The following is a 27,753-nucleotide window of genomic DNA, read 5'->3' on the forward strand; positions in this document are numbered from 1 at the left end:
GAGGAAATTTACCTATTACTTTTCTTCCTTGAAGCACAAAAACAAGAGATTCCATTTCTCCCTGTGGCCTGCAGCCTATGAAACATCCCCACAGATGTTTTGCTTCCCTGGGTGTGCCAAAAGTAGTTGTTAATAAGCTCATTTCAATGCAGCCGCCATGGTCTGTCAGATTTGGGTCTCACAATGGCAAACCACGCCTCTAATTAGTATGCAGCCATGGTGAAAACAAAGTTCCACTACTTTTCTGTAAGAAGGGAGATTTACTGATTAGGCTGACTGTTTCTAAATCTGTCACCAGCCAGCTTCAGATGTTTGGTTTGCTGGAAAAGAGTATTCCTCCCGATCAAATGTTATACTGTTTTCTTATAATGTGACAGGCTTCCCAGGTGGCACAAGTGGTAAAGAATCCGCCTGCCAGCGCAGGAGACACAACAGACATGGGTTTGATCCCTGAGGCGGGAAGATCCCCTGGAGAAGGAAATGACAACCCACTCCAGTATTTCTTGCCTGGAAAATCCCATGGACAGAGGAGCCTGGTGGGCTATAGTCCATGAGGTCACAAAGAGTCAGACACAACTGAGCATGTACATGCCACACCATACCCTGAGGAGTTTGTAAATAAGACACAAGAAGGCGGCACAGTTTGCTTGCTGGGGCAGTTGTCATCAGCTGATGGCTTCCTTCCAACTCTGTGAGGTGGCAGAGGCCTCCTGAAGCCAGCCTGAGAATGTGGAAGGTGGGCTTCACAAGTAAGGGCTGGTGAAAAGAAAGAGAGTTGGGGTACCACCAGTGCGGCCAGCACAGCCACCCCCTCAGAGAGATACCTGGCACCACCTAGTTATCACGAAGAGCCTGAGTGAATGTCTTCCTATGACTCACCCACTCTGCTCCTGGCAAGTCCTTGAATCACCTATGTTTCCCCGACAACACCCAGCCGTCACTGCTCTGCGCCTGAGAAGGGTGAACAGATAGGCGGGCGCTCTGCTGCAAGTCCTTCCGCTTATTCACCAGTTGCTCACTGGTCCGGGACTCTCTCCTGAGGATAAGAGAAGCAGACTAAATCAGGATGAAACTGGGAGTACCATAGTCAGAAAAATCACCTCCTGCTTATAAGTCCCCTCCAGGCTTATAAGTCCAAGCAACCTTGGAGTTGCTGCCGGAAGACTACTGTCAGACTAGTTTACTTAATTTACTGTTCCCTCAAAGAGTCACTTCTGGGCAACTCTTCCATATCTTTCTTAATTAATTTTTATTGGAGTACAGTTGCTATATAATGTTGTGTTAGTTTCTTCCATACAGCAAAGTGTATCTGCTATATGTATACATATATCCCTGCTTTTTTAGATTTCCTTCCCATTTAGGTCACTACAGATCACTGAGTAGCATTCCCTGTACTATACAGTAGTTGAGTCTTCCATATCTACTCAAGAAGAAACCACAGGTTTGTCCATAGGTGACTTGTGTCAGGTATCCTAAAGAAGGGTAACACCCTTTTATTTCTAGCGCATAATAAATGAATGGGCTTCCCAGGTGGCTCAGTGAGTAAAGAATCTGCTTGCAATGCAGGAGTCACAGGAATTGCAGGTTCGATCCCTGGGTTGGGAAGATCCCCTGGAGAAGAGCATGGCAACCCATTCCAGTATTCTTGCATTGAGAATCCCATGGACACAGGAGCCTGGTGGGCTACAGTCCATAGGGTCGCAAAGAGTCAGACTTGACTGAGCAACTGAGCATGCTTCCAGTAGAGTGAAAGTCCCTCAGTCGTGTCCAACTCTTTGCAACCCCACAGACTATATGGTCCATGGAATTCTCCAGGCCAGAATACTGGAGTGGGTAGCCATTCCCTTCTCCAGAGCATCTTCCCAACCCAGGGATTGAACCCAGGTTTCCCGCATTGCAGGCAGATTCTTTACCAGCTGAGCCACCAGGGAAACCCATGCTTGCAATAAATGGACATCTAAATACTCACCCTGAACTTCTAAAGGGGATGGCAACAAAGGGCAGCATTTTGGCATTTGGACAAGCATTTCCTTATTACCTTCCCCAAACCCTCAACCATGTCATCTGCCCCAAGACCATCAGTTCCCCATGATGATCTCTCTCCTGCTCCACTGCCTTCAAACAGAAATTTCAGAAGGTGGACATCAGGTCTGAACTAGGCAATCAGCTGCTGTAGCACCAGAGGGTTCTCAGGGCACACACACCGCCTTTACTCCTCCTCCTACTTCATGCTCCGTGGTCCTGCAGTTAGAATGGGCATATCTCTATAGCTGTCACTTGCCAGCATCCTAGTCACAGCCTGTTTATCAACTAACAGCCACACAGCAGGTAGGCAGCTTGGCTTCTCCAGTAATTCTGGTGCCTGCACTTCTTCAGGAGATACCAACAGCTGATAGTGCCACATGATAGTGTTGGCCTTCCACCCCCATGTGTCAGCCGAGGGAGGTGATAACACCAACCTGATATTCTCACTCCACCCTAAACCCCACCCCCACCCCTGGCTCCAGTCTTCTCACATTGGCCCAGGAATCTATCATTTCCATGTTCTCCCCATTTTCTAGGCTATTTAGCAAGAGGTAGGATGCTTGTTTCCCCAGTCCTTCATCCCCTTCACAGGTGCCTCAAAGTCATCTGTATTTTGCAAAAGTGGGATTGATATACCCAGAGATGGGCCATCCCAAACACTGTTCAGACTGCAGTTCTACAGAGCAACCTGACCCTCTCCTCAGTTCTGAGAGGGTCTGCAGCAGCCAGCAGGCAGCTAGACTGTGCCCATGCCTCCAATCTCTCTTCTTGCAGACAGTGCTACAGTTTGGGGACATATGGGGGGATTAAGATCATACAACAATAAATGATAGTTAATCTTTACTGAGCACATATGTCAGCTTATTATGCTAAACCCTTTATATGCATCATCTCATTTCACTTCAAGAAGGTGCCTCCTCAGTGCCTAAGATCACCAGCTAGTATGTGGAGAAATGGATTTAAACTGAGATCTCTCCACCACGGGAGACACTATGAAAACCCTCAGCAGCATCTTTTGTTGATGGTTTTGCTTTTGTTTTATAGAAAAATGCTGTGATTGAAAGCCTGCAGGAACAAGTAAACAACGCCAGAGAGAAGCTGGTGAGACTGATGTCAGCAGGGTGCTCCTCTGACCTCCCAGAGGAGGCTGTGCCACCTGCCTCTTCCCACCACAAGGACATCCTGGCCGCAGCCTCTGCCCGTAGCTTGGCACCTCAAGGGCCTTCAGAATGTCTCTCTGACTCTCAGAATGATACCAGTGCAGCCACCCAGGACTCCCAGAGCACCTCAGTACTGGCCTCAACTGTACAAGGCCTCAGGTGGCCTGTGAAGGACACCAGCCCCTCCACAGGGCAGAAGCAGAAAATTTCTGACTTGAAAGGCCTTTCTAATCCTTTACATTTGGGCTGCAGCCAGAAGCCATGGGCTGAGCAAAGCCAGACTGCAGAAAGAAGAGACCAGGTACCCATGGCCCTCCACCAGTGTCTCATGCAAAGTGAAGAAGGCTCTGTTCCCCAGAGACACGGGCAGGTAGAGAACTCAGAGGGGCCCCCGGAGCAACTGTCAAGAGTCAATTCAGTGATCAGGGAGAAACTTCAGGAAGTCCTCCAAGATCTGGGCCTGGGCCCTGGAGCTCCCCTCCCCTCTTCCTTGTCTTGTCCCCAGCAGCCCTGGAAGAGCAACGCTGCCCACAGCCCCCAGAAGGTGCCCCTCTCCAAGGAGCCGGGCTTCAGCCCCTCCATGGTGAGGAGAAGGCGGGCGGCACAGCGGGCTCGCTCACACTTTCTAGGGGCTGTACCCTCCTACGTGGGGCACCGGGTAAACAGGGCCATTTCTGGGCAAAATGTACAGGACAGGGACAGCCCCTGCCTGGACCCCCAAACTGCTGATCCCAGGGTACCAAGACCCACTTCTGGGAATCCTTTAGTACTCCCTGCTCCTCGAGGCAAGCCAGGCACCCTAGAGGGCCGCATACAGCACGAGGCAGAGCGAGCCGAACGGAGCCTCGCATCCTTTCCCCGAAAGTCTTCCAGTTCTGGCCGGAAGCTGTGTCTCGCTGCCCCACGCCCATCCAGGGCCTCCCCCGACCAGCCTGGGCAGCGGCAGCCCCCAGGGTCCCCAGGCTGCCCCTCCCTGTCTTCTCCGAGTAGCTACCTTGACACCGAATCCAGCAGCTCAGATGAGCTCTTCTGCCGCTGCCACCGGCCCTACTGCGAGATCTGCTTCCAGAGCACCTCTGACTCCAGTGACAGTGGCTCGTCAGATACTGACCCTGAGTCTGCGGGGGTGCTGGCTTCCTGGGAAAAGCTGTGGGCCCGCTCGAAGCCTATCGTGAACTTCAAAGATGACTTGAAACCCACACTGGTGTGAACAGCAGAGCAAGTCTGGACCTAGGGCTCTGTTGGGATGAGCCATAGCATGGCTCGCTGTGGCCTTCAGGGAACAGACCAGTGCCCTCACTGCGTTCGTGTGCTCATTTGAGCACCAGGGTACCTTGAGCACTTCCTGATCTACACAAAGAGGGATATTGCCTGTTTTGTTACTACCTCACAGCATTCCTGTAAGAGACTCCAGCTGAGTGCCCATAAAACATACCCTTTAGATAAAAAGGTGCTAAATGAGCACAAAGGGTCTTCTGTTCTGGTCAGCCTGTAATGTACAAAACTCCATATATACCAGATGGATGGCTGGGTGGACAGGCAGATGGAGAAGTGGAAAGAAAATTTCTGCAGAACCAGAGTTGTGGACTGTGATTCATCAAATTGGCTTTTTGGTGGCCAACCTGCTAGGAAAATATCTCCTATGGACTGAGTGGTCCACTCTCGGCAGGGGGTGGTTTGTTTCTGCTCCAGTTTGTGAACAACACCACCTCTCAGTCCAGCTTCCAGTCAGACTCATCTCAGAGCCACCTGTACATCTCTATTTTGTGTTCATGTCTTTGCACCATTATGGCACCTCACCATCATTGATGAGACAGTCAGGCAGCCCGGATCTCTCTCCTGGGCTTGGATGGCACCTGAGGCAGCCCTCTTCTTTGACTCTGCCAGTGGTGCAGTTTTGCAGTAGTGGGAAGTATGTATTGGCGATCCCTGTTGAGGTTGGAGAGGCCCTATTGGTCAAGAGGGTGCCAGCTGGGCCAACATGACCACTGATGGCTACATTGACCTGGACATAGAAAACAGGAAAGTAGAAAGGAAGAAATGAAAAAAAAAGAAAAAGAAAGGAAGAAATGAGGGAGAAGATAAGAAAAAAAAAAAACAGATTTTGCACATTTACCTTGAGTCTAGCATGGTACTTGGAAATATCAAATATCAGTAATTGCTTATGATAACCCCACGAAGTAGGTACTCTCACCCCCATTTTACAGGTGGGGATTGTGAGGCTTAAGAGGACAGAGGTGGCTTCCACAGCGTCACACTGCTGGAGAGGGGCCCATGTGGGAGTTGGCCACAGCTCACAGGATTCCAAGTGCATACACTTCCCTGGGGCACATCTCTTCACTTCTTCCTCTGGGAGTGGCAGGCAGAGTGTGGCAGGGTGGACAGCAAAAGTAGCGTGGGAAGCTGCAGTGTGCTCAACCTGCGGTCCAGGATGACAAAACTGGGCTCCTCACCTCAGTCAACAGCCTGCCGCTGCCTCACTGCCTTGGGAGCCCACCCACACCTCCCACAGCAGCCGGGGAGCTGGTGAGAGATAAGTACCAGGGTCTTGTCGGCTGCCAGAGCCACAGAGAAAACACAGCTGGGTCCGCTTCACTTGTTGCTGAGCTAGTTGTTTACAGGCTATTCCCTGCCCCTAACCTGTGTGTGTATCTGCATGTATACACATGCTTGTGTGCAGGAGCATGGGCCTCATTAGATACGTCCGGACGGGAGCATTTGGCTCTATATGTCTTGCAGAAGATGTTATCATGGACTCTCGTTGGCTGCTGACACCTTGTGAATCTCCAGACACTGGACCAGGAGGCCCTCCTGGCAACACAGCTTCTTCTGTTGTCCACTTTTAAATACAAATATCATAATTTATTCTGCGTGTGGGCTTGAAGTTTCTGCTTGTGCTGTTTGTATGCTGTCCAAGTAATGCCTTAATAAAAGAAATGGCTCTCAAGGCAAGTCTCTTCAGAAATTGTAGTTTGGGGCTGGGGAGGAGGGGTACAGACAAGACTGAAGCACTCAAAGGAGTGGAAACAAAGTGGCATTTAGAGTTGCTGTTGGCTTACCATGGGATCCAAGTGCATTTTCCACCACACTTCCAATGGTAAGATTCCTCTGACATCTCCATGTGCGGCTTCCTATCCGAGGAACACCTGTGAGTAGAGGAGACTTGAGACCCTTGACTCTTTCCCCCCACTGGGGGTCCTGTGCTTGGGCTTCAGCTCCTTTCCCCCTAGCGTGTCACTGCTATCAGCCTGCTATTCAACAGTGTGTGATATGGCAGTCCTTTCACTCTCTCCACTCCTACACCCTCAGTTTCCCCATCCCAGCCCGTCTATATCTCCATGCCTCTCCTATCTAGAATTTCTCTCTTTTCTGCACACCTTGTGAATTACTCATCCCTCAAGGCTCAGATGGAGCATTCACTCTCTCCTTAGCCTTTCCTGAGCATCCTCAGGTAAAAACAACATCCCCCAGTTAAATGAAGAAAGGTGTTTTGGGGCCCATGTTTCAAACTTAGTTGTAAAGAAGCTTCTATCACACATTTTACCTAGACTGACTTTGTAACGCTTGCTAGACTTTGTTGAAAAGGTGGAGAATCTATCCTAATTTCCTCATTTATCATTTGGCTGGCAAACTGTGTGCCAAGCACCATGACTACCTGGCCCCAAATACTCTCTCCAAATCTATCATTTACTCTGTGTGCCGCCTCTACCCCGACTCCTCACCAGCTCCTTCCCTGGATCTTTTACTCAAGACCAGCTAACCCAATGAGGGTCTTAAAGCGATGTATGTGCCATGACTTTGGGCCAACTCTTGATTGTTACAGTCGTGAAGAAAGGGCAGAAAATTGGTGCAGAGAAATCCTGGGGAAGGAAACATTGCCTCTGCTGCTGTCTTTGGGACTATGCCTGTCTCCATTGGTCTCAAGGTCTGGCATGGAGCCGGCCTGTTTTCTTACCCAATTAAGAAAGGTTGCTTTGCTGATTGAAATCTTGGGACTGGAGGTGTCCATCCCAGTCCCAAAGTCTGCCCCTTTCTCTGGCCCAGGTCAAACTCTCTTTCCTTAAAGGATCAGCATGGCCTCCCTGGAGCTCAGGAAAATAGAGCATCAGATGCCAGGTCAGTTCAGTTCAGTCACTCAGTCGTGTCCAACTCTTTGCGACCCCATGGACTGCAGCATGCCAGGCCTCCCTGTCCATCACCAACTCCCGGAGATTACTCAAACTCATGTCCATTGAGTTGGTGATGCCATCCAACCATCTCATCCTCTGTCTCCCCTTCTCCTCCTGCCCTCAATCTTTCCCAGCATCAGGGTCTTTTCAAATGAGTCAGCTCCTCGCATCAGGTGGCCAAAGTATTGCAGATGATACCACCTTTATGGCAGAAAGTGAAGAACTAAAGAACCTCTTGATGAAAGTGAAAGATGAGAGTGAAAAAGTTGGCTTAAAGCTCAACATTCAGAAAACTAAGATCATGGCATCTGGTCCCATCACTTCATGGCAAATAGATGGGGAAACAGTGGCATCAGATGTCAGAGGCATGCTTTTACCAAACTTTATCACTTGTAAAATGGTAAAGAGAAAAGTCAAGGCAGATTGCACAAAAATCTCTTCTATGTCTGTATTTATTATATTTAGATGTGTCTCCTTCACAGACTGCAAATTCCTAAAAGCTCTAAGTATGTCTTCTGCATCTTTGTATCCTCTAGAGTAGCCATCAGAGAGCTTTGCACAAATTATGAACCCAATAAATGTTTGATAGATGGATTTCTGGGCAGATAAATGGATGAAACCAAGGAAAGCAAGGAAACAAAGCAAGGCAAAGAACCTGTAATGGATCTTGCGATGCAGCAGAAAGGGAGGCAGGGCCATCTGGCTTCACTGCTTTTCAATGAGGTAAGAGCAAGAAACATCACTGAAAGACACGAGGTGACTGAATTCTGAAAATGACAGTACCTTAAATCTCTTAGGGGTAGGGGAGGTAAAGTGACAAGAGTTAATGGAAGAGAAACAAGGTTGTTGTAATAAAGGTGTTCTCTTAAAGATGCTTTCCTCCCGTGCTTGTGACTAAGTTACAAGCAGTATTAGCAGGAGGACAGTCTGCTCATCTTTCTCAGCATCATCTCCCCCTTTCTCAGAGCCCCAAACAAAACAGTGTCTCTGTTCTCTCTGGATGCTGCATTCTTCCCAGGAACACCATCTGGGCTTTGTTAAGGGAAGTCTAATGCAGAGGCGGCAACTTGGGGGCTGAAAGCAGGAGACAGGTTACTCATTGCCCTCAAACTTTGCTCTTCTTCACCTCCAATACCCACTCTTCTCTCTTTCTCCTTGAATTATTTCTGATGTTAGTATCCCCCCACCAAACTGCATTTGATTAAGGGAACATCTTGGGATGTTCAGTTCACCATGGAGGTCATAAAGAGATAAGAAATGCCAGTGTCATGATGCAAAATAATTTGTTATGTGCTTGACAAGATCTGGGTCAATACTTTCCAACCCTTTTCATTCTTTGACTTACCTTTGGATGTCTAAATATACTAGCAAGACATGTAAGCTCAGAGAATAAGTACTTGGGAAAGGCCCTGAAAATGTCTGCAGGTGATTAAGAGAAGAGCAGGAGGGCAGGAGGACAAGAAGTCCAGGAAACAGAGAGAGATGAGGGAGATACAGCGAAGAAGCGTGTGTGCTAAGTCACTTCAGTTGGGTCTGATTCTTTGTGACTGACCCCTGGCAGCCTGTGACTGCCAGGCTCTTCTATCCATGGGATTCTCCAGGCAAGAATACTGGAGTGGGTGAAGGAGGAAAGAAAGTAAAGAACAAAAGGCACCTGCTTAGCTTGGTCCATAGACATTGCCTCTCTTGTAAATGAACGAGCTGCTCTGGTCTGAACTGAGCAAAAGTGGGGCCCACTTCTATGAAGAAGGCCGGGAAATCCTTGCAGAGCCCTTTCTTCAGTGTATACATAACCATAGATTCATTTCTGTACTAGATTGTGAGCTACCTGCCTGCAACTTGCCCCAGCACCCCACACTGTGGTGCATGCGCTGATGCTCAACAGGCATTTGTCAAAAGAAATCAAGACAAGAGTGGCCTCGCTAGAACTGTCTCAAGGGAGACCTCAGAGAGGCCATGCATTAGAGCCGAGGTCACCTGGGAAGCAGGGCTTAGATATCTCACCTGGAGTAAAAGAAAGTGCTGTTGATTCACTGAAGTTTAAATGCTTTGTGATGATGCCTGGACCCTTTCTCAAAAGAAGTCCTTTAAATGGGCTCTCCACTAATTTTCGTACAGTAAATTTCCCCATGATCTACCAGGGCTTAACATCATCCATGGGACTGTGTGACTTTCAGCAAGTTGGTTAACTTCTTTGTGTCTCAGTTTCCCCAACTGTAAACTGGGATAATAACACCTACTTCACATAAATATGAGGGTTAAATAAATTAATATTAATTATTGATTTGAACTATGCCTGGCACCTAGTAAACATTATATAAATGTTTGTCTTAGAATGTTGTTTGGGAAATACAAGCTTTATATTTTAAAAGCCTCTATATGTTTTCTTGCTTTATACCAAAATCCCCATTTCTGTGTTCAATTTGTTCCTGATGGAAAGGTCTTCTAAAAAGATCTGGTAACATAAGGATGGCCCTTTGTTGAAACTGGAGCCTATTATACAGAGTGAAGTAAGCCAGAAAGAAAAACACCAATACAGTATACTAACATATATATACGGAATTTAGGAAGATGGTAACGATAACCCTATATGTGAGACAGAAAAAGAGACACAGATGTATGGAACAGTCTTTTGGACTCTGTGGGAGAAGGCGAGGGTGGGATGATCTGAGAGAATAGCATTAAAACATGTATATTATCATATATGAAACAGATCGCCAGTCCAGGTTTGATGCATGAGACAGGTGCTCAGGGCTGTGGACTGGGATGACCCAGAAGGTTGGGATGGGGAGGGAGGTGGGAGAGGGGTTCAGGATGGGGAACACATGTAAACCCATGGCTGATTCATATCAATGTATGGCAAAAACCACTACAATATTGTAAAGTAATTAGCCTCCAACTAAAATAAATAAATTAAAAACAAAACAAAAAATCACTGCACTGAAAAAAAAAAAGGATAGCCTCTTGGTTCAGCCCACTTCTAGGACAACAGAAAGTTCTCCCTGAACCCCTTCCAGGTCAGACTCACTGTGTGTGGGGAACACATTCACCTGCAGGACGCAAATATTAGAGCAGGCCGTAGGAAGGTTCAGCTGAAAGTCAGGAAGTCTGATTTTTTTAGAGTGGAGCCAAAAGACAGCTACTTTTGTTTACAGAATATTATGCCCTTTATAATAGAAAAAAATATGTAGGGTGCCTAGTATGTGTCAAGGAACCTACTATGTGACAGGAAAACCTGGTGTGCTGCAGTCCATGGGGTCGCAAAGAGTCACACACGACTTGGAGACTGAACAACAACAGCAAAACTTTGTGTCACTAACACTTCTCTCATTAAGACTTAAAACAGCTCTACAGAGTAGTTAATGATTTCTGTTTTACAGATGAGAAAACTGTAACTGGGAGAGGTTAGGTAACTTACCCATAGTAATTTAGCTGGTTAGAGATGGAGCCAAAGTTTAACTGAAATCTGACTTGATTCCAGAGCCCTTTTTGGATGCCCCAGAGCATGTGCTCCATGCATGTTACCAGAAGACAAAAAGAATTTCAACCCGGCAGGGCAGGGACCTAGGCTGAGGTTTTCTTAGGACACCAAGGTTTCCTTAGGGAAAGCAAGCTTGTCTGGTTCTGTAAGCCTATTGCAAAACCATCCATTGCTGAGTCATTGAACAGGGTCTTGAAGGCTGGAAGGGAACTTTCTAAAGCTACCCAGTCACTTTTGCCTGCTTCGAGAATTTCAGTGCCAAACACACGTGATACTGAAAATAAGCAAGCCCCCTGTTTAAAAAGACCAAACCCAGTCCTCCAGACTCAAAGCTTTTTCTTAAGAGTTGTGCACTTTAAGTGACACAAAAAGATGATGCTGGACAAGATTGCGGAAAACCCCATGATGACTAGAAGACATGCAGACCACAAGGCTACTGGGGAGACTGGGAACGGGCCATGGAATCTCTTCAACCCAAGCCTCTACTTTGCTGAAAAACTTTCATTGCTCCCACTTCCTGCAAGATGAGCTCTCACCTTGGTTTGGGATTCAACGCCCTCCCTTATGGAGCTCTACCTTCCCCCATTCTTAACCTGCCTAAATCTCTCCTCCTGTCTCCCACCAAATGGGTTTACTATATGGTAAGCAGAGCTTGCCAGCACCCTCAACACTCACTTTTGTTCATACCAGCCCCTCTCTCCCTCCTTCTACGCACCCTAGCCTGAAGTGACCTCTTGTTCCCCTGACCAGTTCCAACTGGTCGCAGAATTTATTATCTTGGGCAGTTCTGTAAGTCTTTCATTGTTAACTTTTAACACGTTCATTTCTTGCCTCTCCAACTAGATTATCAGACATCAAAGCCATGTCTGATTTATCATCACATGGCTACAACATCTTGCACAGTGCCCAGTGCCTCAGAGATCTCAATCAGCATTTCTAGGTTTATATTGAAGACTGATCAACTCACTCGTTGGTTTCACCTTTCTGTTTGTATCAAGTGGATCTTGAGCAAACAAAAAGGAATTTGCCAGCTTTTTTTCTCAGACTGTACTTGAAGTTTAGCATTTCAGAAGATCTCTGCTGTCTCATTAGTTGAGAGTCCACTATATTCCAAGCATTATGATAGAGTCTTGCAGATAATACTGGAAGAAATTAAGCTAACAGGACCCAAATAGTAAGATCCCTGAAAACTCTGGATGCAATTTCCCCAGCATCCTCAAAACAAACAAACAAACAAACAAAAATCAGCAACAGTGAAAACCTCTCCTTTGGATGGTTCCCATCTATGAACACCTACAGAAAGCTGGAGGGTCCTAAAAAAAGAGGGAAGCCAGATTGTTTCTACTGTTGTTGCTACTGTTCCCACCATAAAATATGGTGGAGAACTGGAAACAGAATGCAGGTCTGTCAACAGAGTCTTCTGATGTCACAAGCAGGTACTTTTACACTCAGGAAAAGAGGCCCTACCAGAGAATGCAGCCAGATGTTGCATTTCCAGCAGCTATCCCTGTCACTCTGGGACTACAGGAGTATCATGACTGGGCCTATTGACCTGGGTCTTGCATGCAGAAGCCACTGCTGTCAATCCACATTCTAAAAGGATTTCTTTCCTCTGAAGCCCTGCCTATAACTTCCAGGATATCCCGGAGCAAGGGAGGGTCTGACATTAGTATTTAAGTTCCCAAAGTGATTTTCTTGTGCAGCCAGAGTTGAGAGCACCTGGGTTTTGACTCTGATCTCCATACCAGAAAAAAGCTTCTGGGTCCTGCCACCATCTCTATCCTTGAAAGAAAGTGAAAGTGAAAGTCACTCAGTCGTGTCTGACTCTGTGTGACCCCATGGACTGTACATTCCGTGGAATTCTCCAGGCCAGAATGCAGGAGTGAGTAGCCTTTCCCTTCTCCAGGGGATCTTCCCAACCCAGGGATCAAACCCAGGTCTCCCGCATTGCTGGTGGATTCTTTACCAGCTGAGCATCCTTATGATCTGCCCAACTTCTGTCCAGGAGTAATCTGACTCCTTCCTAAGTATACGGGTTAGGAAGATAGATGGATTATAGATATTCTCTTCTCCCCTATTCTCTCCTTTTCTATCCCTTCATCTCCTGTGGGTGGGTCCCTCCTCCTCTGGGAGCCTTTCCCATATATCTCAGCCCATGGCACCCATTCTCTGCTCTAGCAGTAATCCCACAGTCGCCCAGCTTACACTCACCCACGTGAGGAGTGCAGCCCCTCATGTGGATATTCTTCACCTCTGAAGAATCTGAAATCACAAACTCCTCAAAGACAAGAGCCATTCTCTGAATGTCTTTATGTTTTGACAGGATGAGCATGGAATGCTGTGTACACAGTAGATGTAAGAGGTGCTTTAGTATTAATGGAAAGAAAAAGGAAAGGGAACAAGAGAGGGCAAGTTCTTATTTAACAAATATTTATTGCACCTCTATCATGAAGCAGATGGAGAAACAGTAAACAAGTCAACAAAAGGTAAAATTTCTCAGATAGTGATACGTGTAATAAAAAATAAATAAACTTGGGAGTAAAGAGATAGGAAATGGATGAATAAATGAATGAATGAATGAATTTATCAAATGTCTGTTGAATCCAATCTCTGTAAACACTTAATTCACATCCACCCAGAGTTTTCCTCACCAGCTTGTACAAAAGCAGAAGGGGGCCACTGAGTATCTATATTATTTTGCTAGGGCTGTGATAACAAAGTATCACAGATTGGGTGACTTAAAAAACAGAAATTTATTGTCTCAGTTCTGGAGATTAGAAGTCTAAAATCAGGATATCAGCAAGATTGATTCCTTCGGAGAGTTGTGATGGATCCATTCCAGGCCTCTCTCCCTGGTGTGTACGCTAATGACCTCCCTGTAACTTAATTCCCTCTGTAAAGATTCTATCTCCAGATGAGGTCACATATGAGGTACCAGGGGTTAGGACTTCAAGATATAAATTTTGGAGTAACACAGTCCAACATATGCATGTGTGCATGCTGAGTCACTTGAGTCGTATCTGACTTTTTGTGACCCTATGAACTGTAACCGACCAGTCTCCTCTGTCCATGGGATTCTCCAACAAGAATACTGGAGTGGGTTGCCTTGCCCTCCTCCAGGGAATCTTCCCTACCCAGGGATCAAACTCATGTCTCTTATGTCTTAGAACATAAAGACATTCAGAGAATGACTCCTGCATTGGCAGGAGGGTTCTTTACCACCAGTGCCTCCTAAGAAGCCCAATTCAACCCAAAAGAGTGCCCAAAGTTTTCAGCTTTCTACCAGGATCCACAGAGCATCCAGAATTTACCCCTTAAAGATTAATTTGTTCCATTGTAAATTTCTTGAGAGTAGGAATTCTGTTGTTCATACCTATTTCTAAAGTCACTAGGAGCACTCCTGGCACATATGAGGCATTTCACAAATGTCAGATTGAATTTACTTCTGTTCAAGAAAACTCAAAGCAAAGATGAGGACATTTAACCCCAAAAATCATGAAAGGTTGATAGCCTGCAGCAATTCCTGGAACTCCCTGAGTCAAAGGAAATTATGTTTCCATGACACAGAATCTGTCTGGCTTTCTTAATTAGGGGTATTTGCATGATGAGAGGAGACTTGTTTCTGAATAGTCTTTGCTTTCCTCCTCTCAGATCAGTGGCCTCTGCTTCTGACATCAGAATTATCTCTAAAGCAACTACATGAGTTACAGAAAGAAGGTCTGACTCTCAGTAGGAGATTGAGCAGCAGGAAAGAGGGAAAGCATCTTCAGATAGAGACCCCTTACCAAGACATACAGGAGAAAGGGAGGGCCCACAGCTAAGCCTCTCAGGTACCAAATGCAACAGAAACAGCAAATTAGTTTTAACCAAGTGTCTCCCCAGGCTTCCCATGTGGCACTAGTGGTAAAGAACACACCTGCCAATGAAGGAGACCTAAGAGATCCAAGTTTGATCCCTGGGTCAGAAAGATCCCCTGGAGGAGGACATGGCAACCCACTCCAGTATTCTTGCCTGAAGAATCCCATGGTCAGAGGAGCCTGGTGGGCTACGGTCCATAGGGTCACAAAGAGTTGAACCCAACTGAAGTTAACTTAACAGCAGCAGCAAGTATCTCCTCACCTTCAGGATATGCTGCTACTTCCCTTCCAGCTGCTTGGTAAAGGTCTCCAAAGCCCCACACCAACTGGGCCTCTCATCCTCAGTCCCTGGACCAACTGTGAAAAGCTCAACATCCAACAACCCAAAATGAAGATACATGGAGAGGTATGAGCTGTTACTGCCATCCTGCCTGATGCTTACGAATGGGCAGTGTTATTAAGATCTGTTTGTTCAGATCATCAAGAAAGAGAAGTCAGATGGTTAAGCAGGAAAGTTCCCATGCTTTCTCTTCCACCTGCAGCAGGTGTCTAGTCCTCCAGGTTGGACACCAAGCAAACCTGAAGAAAGACTTTTGGAAGATGATCCAGAAAGCTGAGGCATATCTATCCAGATTCCAACTGATATTAAAGGAGAGAACCTTTTCCCCACGCTGCTGTGAAGAGGCTGCTGAAATGCCACAGTGCTAGTGAAAATGGTTAAAAACAGTGAGGGGTTTGTTAGCAGTGTCTCTGAGGGAAGAACACCACCAAATCCTTGGACTGCAGCCTCCCTTGGGAGTTCTGGGGAGAGGACTTTTGCAGCAAATGCACACAGCTTATGATTACAGGACTTTCGACCTTCATTCCGGGAACTTGGACTGGATCCTGTAAAGGCTGGGAGGAATTTGTTTTCCCCTGTGGCCTAAGTCTTGGATTAGTGTTTCTCAAATGGAGAAGATATTCTCAGGGAACCACAAGATCTCTTTGAGATTTTTTTTTAATTTGGCTCTTTATTTTAGTGATAATGTAAATTTTAGCTTGTTCTGAATCATCTGGATGACTTCTAGAATGCTCCATGAAATTTCAATACCAGAGGTTGTGCTAGTGAATGTTTTCATAACAAATGAAGCCCAAATGACATCAGGGTTTATTGTATAAGTGAGGATTTTGAAATGGTTTGAATGTTAAAAAAAAACACTACAAAACTAGTGGGAGAATTGAAGCATCACATGGCAGATGGTCCTGATCCTACATGCTCTTTCAGAACTTTGTCTATATCCCCTTTAGAGGTGGAGTCTCTATTTCCTCCCCTTTAACCTCAGTGGGCCTTTGTGACTGCTTCAACAAATAGAATGTGGTCAAAGTGATGCTGCATGGCTTCCTGGGCTAGGTCATAAAAAAGATACAGCTTCTTCCTGGCTGTTGCTCTCTGAACACTTGCCTTTGGAACACAGTTCAGGCCCCATGGAGAGGCCACATGTAGGCATTCTGGCTGAAAGACTCAGATAAGAGTCAGAAGCCAGCGTCAAGTTCCAGGCATGTGAGTGAACAAGTTTTCAGCTCAGGGATTGGCAGATTTTTGACCTGTAGGCCAAATCTGACTTACTGACTGTTTTTATGTTTTATTGGAACACAACTACGCTCACTTATTTGTCAATGGTTTCTTTCTATGTCTTATTTCTTTGTCTGTGACAGACTTTAGTAGTTATAACAAATTCTATGGTCTGCAAAAGTAAAAATAATTTACTATCTGATCTTTTACAGAAAAGGTTTACCATTCTCTTCATTAGATGATTCCAGCCCCTGGTCTTCGAGCCAATCCAGGTAAGTCGTAGGGTGCAGACACAAGCTTTCCCCAAGCCTCAACCCAAATCAAAGATTTCTAAGCAAAATAAATGTTGCTGTCTTAAGCCACTGATTTAAGGATGACTTATATACGTGCCCAGTCACATCCAACTCTTTGCAACCCTGTGGACTGTAGCCTTCCAGGCTCCTCTGTCCATGGAATTTTCCAGGCAAGAATACTAGAGTGGGTTACCACTTGCTTCTGCAGGGGATCTTCCCAACCCAGGGACTGAACCTGTGTCTCCTGAATTTGCAGAGAGATTCTTTACCACTGAGCCACCAGGGAAGCAGCTTATTTTGTAGCAATAGATGATTGAAACAGTTTTAAAAGCATACTAGATTCAAGAGGTCCTTGCCAGAGCAGATGATTTCATAGACAGATTCTATTGCTCAGAGCTTATCTTTGTAGGTACCAAGTTGCAACAGTTCTTTAGCTTCAAGTATAGTAGGTAATTACAATAAAGATTTTTTTTTGGCTCCCAACTCTAAGAGTTAGATTAGATGCCTCCTTTAATTCAGATTTCAATAACATCACAATGTTAATCTTATCTCTGTGAAAAGATAATTTTACATTATTATTAATGAAGTAAAACTTCATTAAAGTTGGTCTTCAAGACTTGATTGCTGGCATCATTATTGTGAAGTGTGTGGTCTGATTATTCTGAACTATCAAACCAACCTTTGATGTTACTAGTGGCATTCCCTATAACATACTTAGGCAAACAGTTATTCTCTGTATTAAGATAAAGTCAAAATGCAGACAAAAACTAAACAGAACCAAAACCAAAATTTTTCTATTTTTAAACAACTTTGGAGTTTTGTTTTAGCAGAATATCATCTCTCATATGAAATTTAATTATATAGAACTCTGTGGATTTTTAGATTTGGTTTTCTAATTGTCTAACCTGTAAATAGAGCTGTACACATACAATTCTATACCTACTTTTACACATACATATATGTATGTGTGCATGTGCATGTGTGTGTGTTTGAAACATCAGAATAGGCAAAAGAGTAAATCTGTAATGTATCATTTTTCCTTAAAAGAGGCCTTTATGTACACAAAATGACAAATATTTTATAATTCCACTTATGGTGGCATAGATGGTAGATAGTAAAGAATCCACCTGTAATGCAGGAGACCCAGATTCAATTCTTGGATCAGGAAGATGCCCTGGAGAAGGGAATAGCTATCCACTCCACTATTGTTGCCTGGAGAATCCCATGGTCAGAAGAACCTAGTGGACCATAGTCTATGGTGTCATAAAGAGTTGGACATGACTGAGCGACTAATGCTTTCATGCTTATTTGAGGTGCCTAGAATAATCCAATTTATAGATACAGAAAGTAGAATAGTGTTAGCAGGAATTGTAAGAAAAGGGGAATGGGGAGCTACTATTTAATGGGTAGGAAATTTCAGTTTGAAGTGATGAGAAAGTTCTGGAGAGGAATGTGGTGATGGTTGCACAAAAATATGAATGCATTTACTGCTACTGAATTTAACACTTAAAATGGTTAAAATGGTAGATTTTATGTTATTTCTATTTTACCAAATTAAAGAGAGTCAGAGAGTAAGGGAACATTTCATGCAAAGATCGGCACAATAAGGACAGAAACAGCGAGGACCTAATAGAGACAGAAGAGATTAAGAAGACCTGGCAAGAATACACAGAAGAACTACACAAAAAAGGTCTTAATGACCCAGATAACCATGATGGTGTGGTCACTCACTTAGAGCCAGACATCCTAGAGGGTGAAGTCAAGTGGGCCTTGGGAAGCATTCTTACAAACAAAGCTGGTAGAGGTGATGGAATTCCAGCTGAGCTATTTCAAATCCTAGAAAACAATGCTGTTAAAGTGCTACACTCAATATGCCAGCAAATTTTGAAAAGTCAGCAGTGGCCACAGGACTGGAAAAGGTCATGTTTCATTCTAATCCCAAAGAAGGGCAATGCCAAAGAATGTTCAAACTATCATACAATTGCACTCATTTCACATGCTAGCAAGGTCATGCTCAAAATCCTTCAAGCTAGGCTTCAATAGTATCTGAACTGAGAACTTCCAGATGTATAAGTTGGATGTAGAAAAGGCAGAGGAACCAGAGATCAAATTGCCAACATCCATTGGATTACACAAAAAGCAAAGGATTTCCAAAAACATCTGCTTCATTGACTACGCTAAAGCCTTTGACTGTGTGGATCACAAGAAACTGGAAAATTCTGAAAGAGATGGGAATACCAGATCCCCTTACCTGTCTCCTGAGAAATCTGTATGCAGGTTAAGAAGCAACAGTTAGAACTGGACATGGAAAAACAGACCGGTTCAAAATTGGGAAAGAAGCATGTCAAGGCTGTATATTGTCACCATGCTTATTTAACTTCTATGCAGAGTACATCATGAGAAATGCTGGGCTGGATGACTCACAAACTGGAATCAAAATTGCAGGGAGAAATATCAACCACCTCAGATATACAGATGATACAATTCTAATGGCAGAAAGTGAAGAGGAATAAAGAATCTCTTAATGAAAGAGGAGAGTGAAAAAGCTGGCTTAAAACTCAACATTCAGAAAAGTAAGATCATGACATCTGGTCCCATCACTTCATGGCAAATGGAGCAAAAGTGGAAACAGTGACAGATTTTATTTTCTTGGGCTCCAAAATCACTGCAGATGGTGACTGCAGATATGATTAAAAGATGCTTGCTCCTTGGAAGGAAAGCTATGGCAAACCTAGATAGCATATTAAAAAGCAGAGACATCACTTTGCCAACATAGGTCAATATAGTCAAAGCTGTGCTTTTCCTAGTAATCATGTACAGATGTGAGAGATCACAAAGAAGGCTGAGTAGTGAAGAACTGATGCTTTCGAACTGTGGTGCTAGAGAAGACTCTTGAAAGTCCCTTGGACTGCAAGGAGATAAAACCAGTCAATCCTAAAGGAAATCAGTCTTGAATATTCATTGGAAAGACTGATGCTAAAGCTGAAGCTCCAACATTTTGGCCACCTGATGCGAAAGGGCCAACTCACTGGAAAAGACCCTGATGCTGGGAAAGATTAAGGGCAGGGAGAGAAGAGGGTGACAGAGAATGAGATGGTTGGATGGTGTCACTGACTCAATGGGCATGAGTTTGAGCAAACTCTGGGAGATACTGAAGGACTGGGAAGACTGGCATGCTGCAGTCCATGAGGTCACAAAGAGTCAGACACTACTTAGCAACTGAACAACAACAAGAAAGGGCAGGGGAGGTGGGGCGCTATACCTTACTTAAATCTGAGAAATCCCAGCTCAAACTAAAAGTAGCTGAGGATCTCTTTGGGACCTTTCCCTCAAGTCAAGATGCTTAACCTAGACCTTCGAGGTGTGAACACTCAGAAGGTGAAAAGAGCTCCTTTGGAAATGGCACCAAAAAATCGGGGCCCTGAGAAAGAGCATCTGTTTCTCAGCCTGAGCCACATACTCTTTTTGGTGAGGGGCCCCTGAAAGCCCCAGAGCCTGGGAGGGAGGAAGTGATTCCAGAGAGGAGCCAAGCATTCTAAAAGGAGAAGGCCTCCACCTGGAGGCACTCAGAAGTTTCAGCTGTAACATATCTTTTTGTTTCACACCAAATGAGAACTCCTAGAAGACGGGGATCTTGGTGCAATGCTGGAGACTGAAGAACCCTTCCAACAAAAAGTGGAGACAAACAGTGAAGGAAATGGGGTGATGAGAAGGGAGATTTGAAGGTAGGCATTGAAAGGAAATAATGGAGTACACTCTAGGTGCTAGATTCTAGGCTTTACATTCTTCTCTTTTAAATCTTCACAATAACACTCACTGTTTTTAATCTCTGGTTTGTAGAAGAGGAAACTAAGGTCCGAGAGATGAGCTAATTTGCCCAAGTGGTCACACAGGTCACAAGAAGCCAGGATGAGAATGGGGTCTGCTTGGCTGTCAAATTCCAGGTCCCTGCCCCTTCTGCTTCCTTGTCGCACCCTCCCTGGCCTTGTTCTCACCTGCTCTGTAACGGCTCTGCCTCGCTACAGCCTCCTTATCTGAAATTACCCTTTTCCCAGGCTAAAAGGAGCCCTTGGGCTCTGAGTAATGTAAGAATTTAGCAAATAGTAAGGGACTCTGGAGAAGTGGAGTCTGGGGAAAACAGCAAGTCAGACCGCCCCCAGCTGGCCCCAGAATAAGACCATGGCAGGGCCCCTCACGGTGCTAGAGGAGTCACCAAACATCATTTAGGAGCACTGATTAGGATTCTTTCTTCAGGATGTTTAATTTAATATGCTGGTGCACCTGGGAACAAAGCCCTTCTGTAGGAAGATTAGGCATGCTAAACATTCTTCATAGCCAAACAGCAGCACAACCCTTTCTAGCCACACTGTTTGAAAATAGCTCTAAAAATAATATCATGAGCAGCTCCTGTTTGCCCCATCCCAGGAGAAGGTAAACAAGTAAAATCAAAGGCAGCTGCTGCTCCAGCAGCCTCTTCCTGTATTTGTTTCTTCTCTCAGGGACGACCCACTCCCCCACCCCCACCGTTGCTTTTCCTACTCTCCACTGTTCGGCCATCAATTCCTTTTCTCCATCAAATTAGATACAGATGCAGCATCCATCACCAACATTTTTTCAGTGATTCTGTACACTTTACCATGAATTAATTTTTTGTGTATATGGCCCATTTGACATTTTCAGAGTTGGATCAATATTCTCCAGTAACCAAACTAAGGTTTGGGTCCTGAAAGAGGATCGAGGAGGCTAGGCTAAATGACTTGTAGAGGACATGATTCCATACCTGAAGCAACTCCAGATACCTCCGTGGAGCTCACACTTGTGGGTTTGGGCCACTAGGTGACAATTCCACCCCCTTCAGTGTTGCAGCTGGCCCTGGACAACAGGCCTGTTCCTGGAGCACCGAGGTCTGACTTGCATATCTTTCTGGGGCAAAGATCTCTGAGAAGCTCATAAATACCCTTTCATTACAGCAACCAACTCTTTCTTATCTACTTTTAACTTCACTGGAAATACTTCTAAAATCACTCAGAGAAACCTTTAAATAAAAAGAGAAAACCCTCATACCTCGGTAGGAATTCTATCTGACCAAATATTTCTCTGATATTAAGCAAGAGCCTTCATTACGTTGTGTGCTTTGGAAAACCTGGGTCCTGGGGATTCCTCTTTGGAGCTCCCCTCTCATGCTAGCCTTCCTTTCAAGGCGGGCTGTCAAGATAGTCTGGTTAGACTACCCTCCCACGCCTCCTTCTGCACCTGGAAAAGTCCTAGCTCCCCGGCCACTCTTCTGTGAAACCTTTTTTGAGTCCTTTCCCAAACCTTAGCCCCACCTTCTCACCAAATATGATCAAAACAGATATTTGTCATGAGACTTCTCAAGCATTAACACATCATTCCACTGTTATTTGCCCAAATGTGTCTTCCTCACTCGACGGCAAGTGTCTAGAGAGCAAGGGATAGTCTTAATTTATTTCTGATCCCCATAGTGCCCAGCCCAGCAAGCTGCCATCCACCACCTGGAGAGCAGGTGGAGATCGAAAAGAAGCCTGTTACCTCTCTGAAAATGCCAGCTGTCAGAATTAACCATTATCCAGTCACTGAGCAATTTCACATCATCTCTTCTGCCCTGTCCTAGGGCCTAAAGAGCTGAATCACTAGGTGGGTAGGTGAGGAATGGGGTGTGTTTAGGTTGGATTGTGAGGAGGATATGTGTGGTGGTGTGGAAGTGCCTGACATATGGTTGGGTTCCTTTTGGACACTAATCTGCTCCCTTATCTCTGCTTGCTCACAAAGAACTATCATCTGTCTGGGAAAAGTGGCCAACTGGATGAAGGCCATTTCCATCTGTCTCAAAGCTGACTTCCTTTCCAGCTGCAAGAAAATTGCCCATAGAAGGACACAATTCGGAATTATGTCCTGGAATATTTTCCACCTGCTCTGCTTCCTTCAGAGTCTTGCTACTCAAAGTGTGGTCCTCAGAACAACAGTATTAATACCACTTGAGAACTTGCTAGAAATGCAGAATCTCAGGCCCCATCCAGATATGCTGGATCAGAATCTACATTTCTACAAAAATCCCCAGGTGATTCATATGCACAATAAATTGTAAGAGAAATGATCGACAGTGTACCTTGAGGCCACAGTATTTCATAGTGGGTGTGGTATCTCTGTAAACTCTGGGGTGCTCTATCTCATTGCAAGAAGTCAGGGTCACAGTGGGATAAGTCAAATTCTGCACACTTTAGGTGTTTAAGAGGGCCTGTTATTTGGCAGTGTTTGGGCGTTAAACATCCCTGGCACATTTTTAGTTTATTGGGAGTTAACCATAAAGCCCCAACTGGTGGCAACCTATAACCCAGACCATAGTCTCTTGCCAGACTCTCAAAATATTCAACATTAACCAGGCCATAATACTTGTGGTTACTGAGGGGAAGTGTATAGACAAGGTAAAGACAAAATGAAGGTTTCTGACAAGCATTGGAGAACCATTGCAGTCCAATGAGGTTTTCTTAGTAACTGTACCAGACAAATCTAAGAATTAGCAAGTCACTTGGGGTGGGAGTGAGGGAGTCACGTGACCTGTGGAGCTTTACAGCCTGGACTTACTTCAGTGATACTCACAAAATCTGAAGAGGCCCCTGAACTAAACTGTGGTCAACCCCAGGAATCCTCCGCAGAGCAGTAGGCCCAGCAAGGATGGCCTGGGACTGACCTCAGCCACACTCTGGTTTCTGTAATTGGGGCAGGACACTGTTCCCAGGACTTCCTGAGGTCAGATGAGTTACGGGTCAGAGCCGAGCATGTTCTCAGGGATGATAGGAATTGAGTCCACCTGGGAAAGGAGGCTGTGCCACTCACATAAGTGTGCAGATTGCCAGGGTGCATCCCTGGTAGAGGAACATCCACAGGGCAGACAGCAGGTGGCAGCCTGAGGGTGAGGCAGCCAGTGCGCATGGCTTGCTTAATGTGAGGAATCTCTTGAGGATCTGCAAGGCATTGTGCGGACTTGACAATAAAGCCAGAACTGGTGCTCAGGAGACAGGCAGAGACTGAGCTGTTGTGCTAAGACAGTTCCAAGAAACAGAACAAAGTGAGGCAAAGAAAGGAAGCATACTTTCATAGATTTCAATAAAGATTCAAAATAGAAATGGAAAAAAAAATGAGGTCGGAGGAGATAAAAAGTAAGATGGAACTGAAACTTAAGACCTGTTCTGTTACAACCCAAATTTTACCCTGAGTGACCTTGAGTCTAGAAAGCTTGTATCATTTAGTTTCTTCTTTTTGCCTTTCTCTTGGTATGCAGGAAGTGGCTCCTTGCCCCTTTTCTCCCACTCAGGTCCTAATAGAACCCTTTATTCCTCTGTTTCCAACCACAATGGCTTTCCTAACAATTTGCCAACAGCCCCTGGTATAGAAGCTGTCCTTGACCCATGAAGTATCCGGCCAGAAACTATTCCCAGACCAATGTGAACAATGTGTGTCTTTAACTATACATTTCATATATATGTGTGTGTGTGCTGTATACATGCTAAGTCACTCCAGTGGTGTCCGACTCTGTGCAACCCTATGGACTATAGCCCACCAGGCTCCTCTGTCCATGGGATTCTCCAGGCAAGAATACTGGAATGGGTTGCCATGCCCTCCTCCAGACGATCTTCCCGAATCAGGGATTGAACCTGTGGCTCTTATGTCTTCTGCATTGGCAGGTGAGTTCTTTACCACTAGCATCAAGCCTCATATATATAATATATATATTTTATATATAAAATTTTATGGTAACTTTAATAATATTTTTATTTAAAAGTATTTCTTAATTTTGTGGTAACAACTTAATAATAACTATATATAATTATTAAATTTTTTATACTTTATTTAAACTTTATGTTTGTTATAAAACCACAAAATTACCCATAACCCCTTCACCTAAATAAAACCATTTTTCTCAGTCATTCCTGTGTGCCTTAGAATGACAAATAAACATAGCTGAATAGAACCCATGTTGTCCGAGGCCACACCTGTCTGAAATAAAATAGAGTCACAGTAATGGTAAAACTGGCATTTCTCTGGCTCTGCTGTCATCTTCAATTCTGGGAAATCTGACCGCTCTCAAATTCCACCCACCTATTTCTGGGAGTCCCTAACCAAGGGTGGGGTGGGGGAGGTCTCTTGTGTTTTCCCAAAGAAGGTTTTTTCAGTTACAGAGCGATCTTTACTATCATCCCTCTCTCCCTTCCTGTTCTGAACATTTTGGTGTTACCTCCTGCATGCCTCTCGAACTGTAACTTCTTCCCTAATATCCGTACCCCAAAGTTAGCTGTGCCCCCCAGCCTTTATCTTTGTACAAGGCTCTCAATGTCTTACAAGCCTTGGGGTCTCCACCATGATCCCTGAGTACTGGATGAAAAGGCAGACTGAGTGAATGATGGGATGCTGCGCTTGGAATCACACAGTGAGTTATACTCCTGGGCAGACCCATGACCATGCATGTGTGCTAAATTGCTTTAGTCGTGTCTGACTCTTCGCGGCTCAAGGGACTGTAGCCCGCCAGGCTCCTCTGTTCACGGGATTTTCCAGGCAAGAATTCTGGACTGGTTGCCATGCCCTTCTCCAGTGCCTGGGTAGACCCATTTTTTAGTTTTTAGTTCAGTTGCTCAGTCGTGTCTGTCTCTTTGCGACCCCATGAACCGCAGCATGCCAGGCCTCCCTGTCCATCACCAACTGCCAGAGTCTACCCAAACCCATGTCCATTGAGTCGGTGATGCCATCCAACCATCTCATCCTCTGTCGTCCCCTTCTCCTCCTGCCCTCAATCTTTCCCAGCATCAGGGTCTTTTCCAATGATTCAGCTCTTCGCATGAGGTGGCCAAAGTATTGGAGTTTCAGCTTCAACATCAGTCCTTCCAATGAACACCCAGGACTGATCTCCTTTAGGATGGACTGGTTGGATCTCCTTGCAGTCCAAGGGCCTCTCAAGGGTCTTCTCCAACACCACAGTTCAAAAGCATCAATTCTTCAGCGCTCAGCTTTCTTTATAGTCCAACCCTCATATCCGTACATGACCACTGGAAAAACCATAGCCTTGACTAGACGGACCTTTGTTGACAAAATAATGTCTCTGCTTTTTAATATGCTATCTAGGTTGGTCATAACTTTCCTTCCAAGGAGTAAGCGACTTTTAATTTCATGGCTGCAATCACCATCTGCAGTGATTTTGGAGCCCCCCAAAATAAAATCAGCCACTGTTTCCACTGTTTCCCCATCTATTTGCCATGAAGTGATGAGACCAGATGCCATGATCTTAGTTTTCTGAATGTTGAGCTTTAAGCCAACTTTTTCACTCTCCTCTTTCACTTTCATCAAGAGGCTCTTTAGTTCTTCTTTGCTTTCTGCCATAAGGGTGGTGTTATCTGCATATCTGAGGTTATTGATATTTCTCCCAGCAATCTTGATTCCAGCTTGTGCTTCCTCCAGCCCAGCATTTCTCATGATGTACTCCGCATATAAGTTAAATAAGCAGGGTGACAATATACAGCCTTGACGTACTCCTTTTCCTATTTGGAACCAGTCTTTTGTTCCATGTCCAGTTCTAACTGTTGCTTCCTGACCTGCATACAGGTTTCTGTATGGTTGTGTGTAATCGCTAGTGCTGCAGAGATGGCTCCCCATCTACCAAGCCGATCAGAACTCAAGTGATAGAGGGTGGTGTTAAAGTAGGAAAGAACCTTAAAATTGCTTCAATTAAAGTTTGCAATCTCCTGCTTTAATTCTTAGTGGTCACAAATGGAGATACAATTCACAACCTGACATCACCATTAAGAACTGGAAAGGTGGATGGGTTTTGCTTTTGAAATTCAAAGGATTGATTCAACTAGGCTGAGAGTCAGAGAAGTCCACACAGAACATGAGATATGAGCCTGGTTTCTGTTCAAACACTGTTATGTCCAACTCTTTCTGACCCCATGGACTGCAGCACACCAGGCGGAATGTTCACTATCTCCCGGAGTTTGCTCAAACTCATATCCATTGAATCGGTGATACCATCCTACCATCTCATCTCTCTGTTGCCCACTTCTCCCCCTGCCCTCAATCTTTCCCAGCATCAGGGTCTTTTCCAATGAGTCGGCTTTTCCCATTAGATGGCCAAAGTATTGGAGCTTCAGCTTGAGCATCAGCCCTTGCAATGAATATTCAGGGTTGATTTCCTTTAGGATTGACTGGTTTGATCTCCTTGCTGTCCAGTTTTTAGAAATAAGTAAAATTGATATGGGTAGGAGGAGCTGGTGAAAGCTTACTGTGTGGAGAAGATCATATGAACAGAGCACAGAGGCAGGAAAGTACAAGGCTAGTTCAGTGATCCATTTGGCTTTAACTATGGGGGGTGAGACATGTAGCTAGAAAGATACAGGGACTGCCACACTGAAGAGAAGTCTTAATGCCAGCTCAGGAGTCTGGATTTTTCCTAAAGGCACAGAGAGCGAAAGATTTTCTGCATATGAATGACATGGTGAAATTGGCATTTTAAAGAAAATTGTTCTAGTGCTTGGATTCAGAAAACATAGGAGAGAAAATCTGAAGGAGATCAAGACAAATATACTTATTGTACTGAGGTCTTTAGATTTCTTTGAGTCTTCCTTTAAATTGCTTGTTTAGGGCTTCCCTGATGGTCCAACCGTTGAGAATCTACCTGCCAATGCAAGGGACGTGGGTTCAATCCCTGATCCAGAAAGATCCCACATGCTGCGTGGCAGCTAAGCCCTGGGCACAACTGCAGAGCCCATGTCCTAGAGCCTATATTCCACAACAAGAGAAGTCACTGCAATGAGAAGTCTGCACACCACAACTAGACATTAGCCTCCGCTTGCCGCAATGGGTTCAGCAACGAAGATGCAGTCAAAAATAAATAAATAATGAATAGATAAAAATAATTTTTTTAAAAAATGCTTATTTAAATATAGTTATTGCTAATTCCATGGAATGCTTTGGATACAAATTATTCTTCACAATTTTTGAAATGCTACTTTTTAAGTTAACATATAGTTGATTTATAATATTATATTAGTTTTAGGTGGACAGCATAGTGATTCAGTATTTTTACAGATTATATGCCATTAAAACTTATTACAAGATAATGGCTACCGTTCCCTGCACTATACAATATATCCTGGTTTTTATCTATTTTATACATAGTAGTTTGTATGTCCTAATCCCATACCCCTAAC

At 44.8% G+C, this 27,753-nt stretch overlaps 3 protein-coding genes and 1 long non-coding RNA gene across 30 annotated transcripts in view; 3 read left to right on the forward strand and 1 right to left on the reverse strand.

Moving 5' to 3' along the window:
- Positions 1–6,132, forward strand: part of GPR156 (G protein-coupled receptor 156) — a 106,850-nt gene extending 100,718 nt beyond the window's left edge. For all 3 annotated transcript variants that reach the window (XM_081571896.1, XM_081571895.1, XM_081571897.1), the window contains exon 10: positions 3,070–6,132. In XM_081571896.1, the coding sequence (XP_081428022.1) occupies positions 3,070–4,395 (1,326 nt within the window). In that variant the 3' untranslated portion in view covers positions 4,396–6,132. The remainder of the gene's footprint in view (positions 1–3,069) is intronic.
- On the reverse strand, positions 346–12,299 carry LOC145538943 (uncharacterized). The gene is made up of 4 exons (XM_081571898.1): positions 10,773–12,299; positions 6,245–6,331; positions 880–1,036; positions 346–756 (listed from the first exon to the last, which is right to left on the reverse strand). Exons 1-3 carry the CDS (start codon positions 10,868–10,870, stop codon positions 907–909), a joined length of 315 nt encoding a protein of 104 aa, XP_081428024.1. The 5' UTR covers positions 10,871–12,299; the 3' UTR covers positions 346–756; positions 880–906.
- A 402-nt stretch (positions 12,300–12,701) lies between these two features.
- Positions 12,702–27,753, forward strand: part of GSK3B (glycogen synthase kinase 3 beta) — a 267,763-nt gene continuing 252,711 nt past the window's right edge. For 9 of the 25 annotated variants that reach the window (XM_081571913.1, XM_081571908.1, XM_081571918.1 and 6 more), the window contains exons 1-2: positions 16,132–16,232; positions 16,457–16,516. Coding sequence is in view for 5 of the 25 variants with exons in the window: in XM_081571928.1 (XP_081428054.1) it covers positions 16,483–16,516 (34 nt within the window). In the remaining 20 variants the exon portion in view is untranslated. Of the gene's footprint in view, positions 12,718–13,158; positions 13,322–14,563; positions 14,666–14,984; positions 15,099–16,131; positions 16,233–16,456; positions 16,517–22,020; positions 22,193–22,327; positions 22,617–27,753 lie in introns of those variants that run through there. The other 16 variants (XM_081571910.1, XM_081571922.1, XM_081571912.1 and 13 more) reach the window with 6 other exon arrangements.
- Positions 20,371–21,598, forward strand: LOC145538952 (uncharacterized). Its single transcript, XR_014077354.1, has 2 exons — positions 20,371–20,481; positions 21,218–21,598. It is a non-coding gene; the product is annotated as an uncharacterized LOC145538952 (long non-coding RNA).

The sequence above is a fragment of the Giraffa tippelskirchi genome, chromosome 2 (assembly GCF_054371585.1).
Source record: "Giraffa tippelskirchi isolate mGirTip1 chromosome 2, T2T-mGirTip1v1.2.pri, whole genome shotgun sequence".
Lineage (NCBI taxonomy): Eukaryota > Metazoa > Chordata > Mammalia > Artiodactyla > Giraffidae > Giraffa > Giraffa tippelskirchi.

Excerpts from the sequence above, each read along its gene's own strand:
- LOC145538943 (XM_081571898.1), bottom strand. The coding sequence starts at position 10,870 with ATGGAGCACATGCTCTGGGGCATCCAAAAAGGGCTCTGGAATCAAGTC. Across the intron at positions 6,332-10,772 it reads AACCAGCTAAATTACTATGG|GTGTTCCTCGGATAGGAAGC; the intron begins GTAAGTTACCTA and ends CTCTACTCACAG. Across the intron at positions 1,037-6,244 it reads AAATGCACTTGGATCCCATG|GAGAGAGTCCCGGACCAGTG; the intron begins GTAAGCCAACAG and ends TCTTATCCTCAG.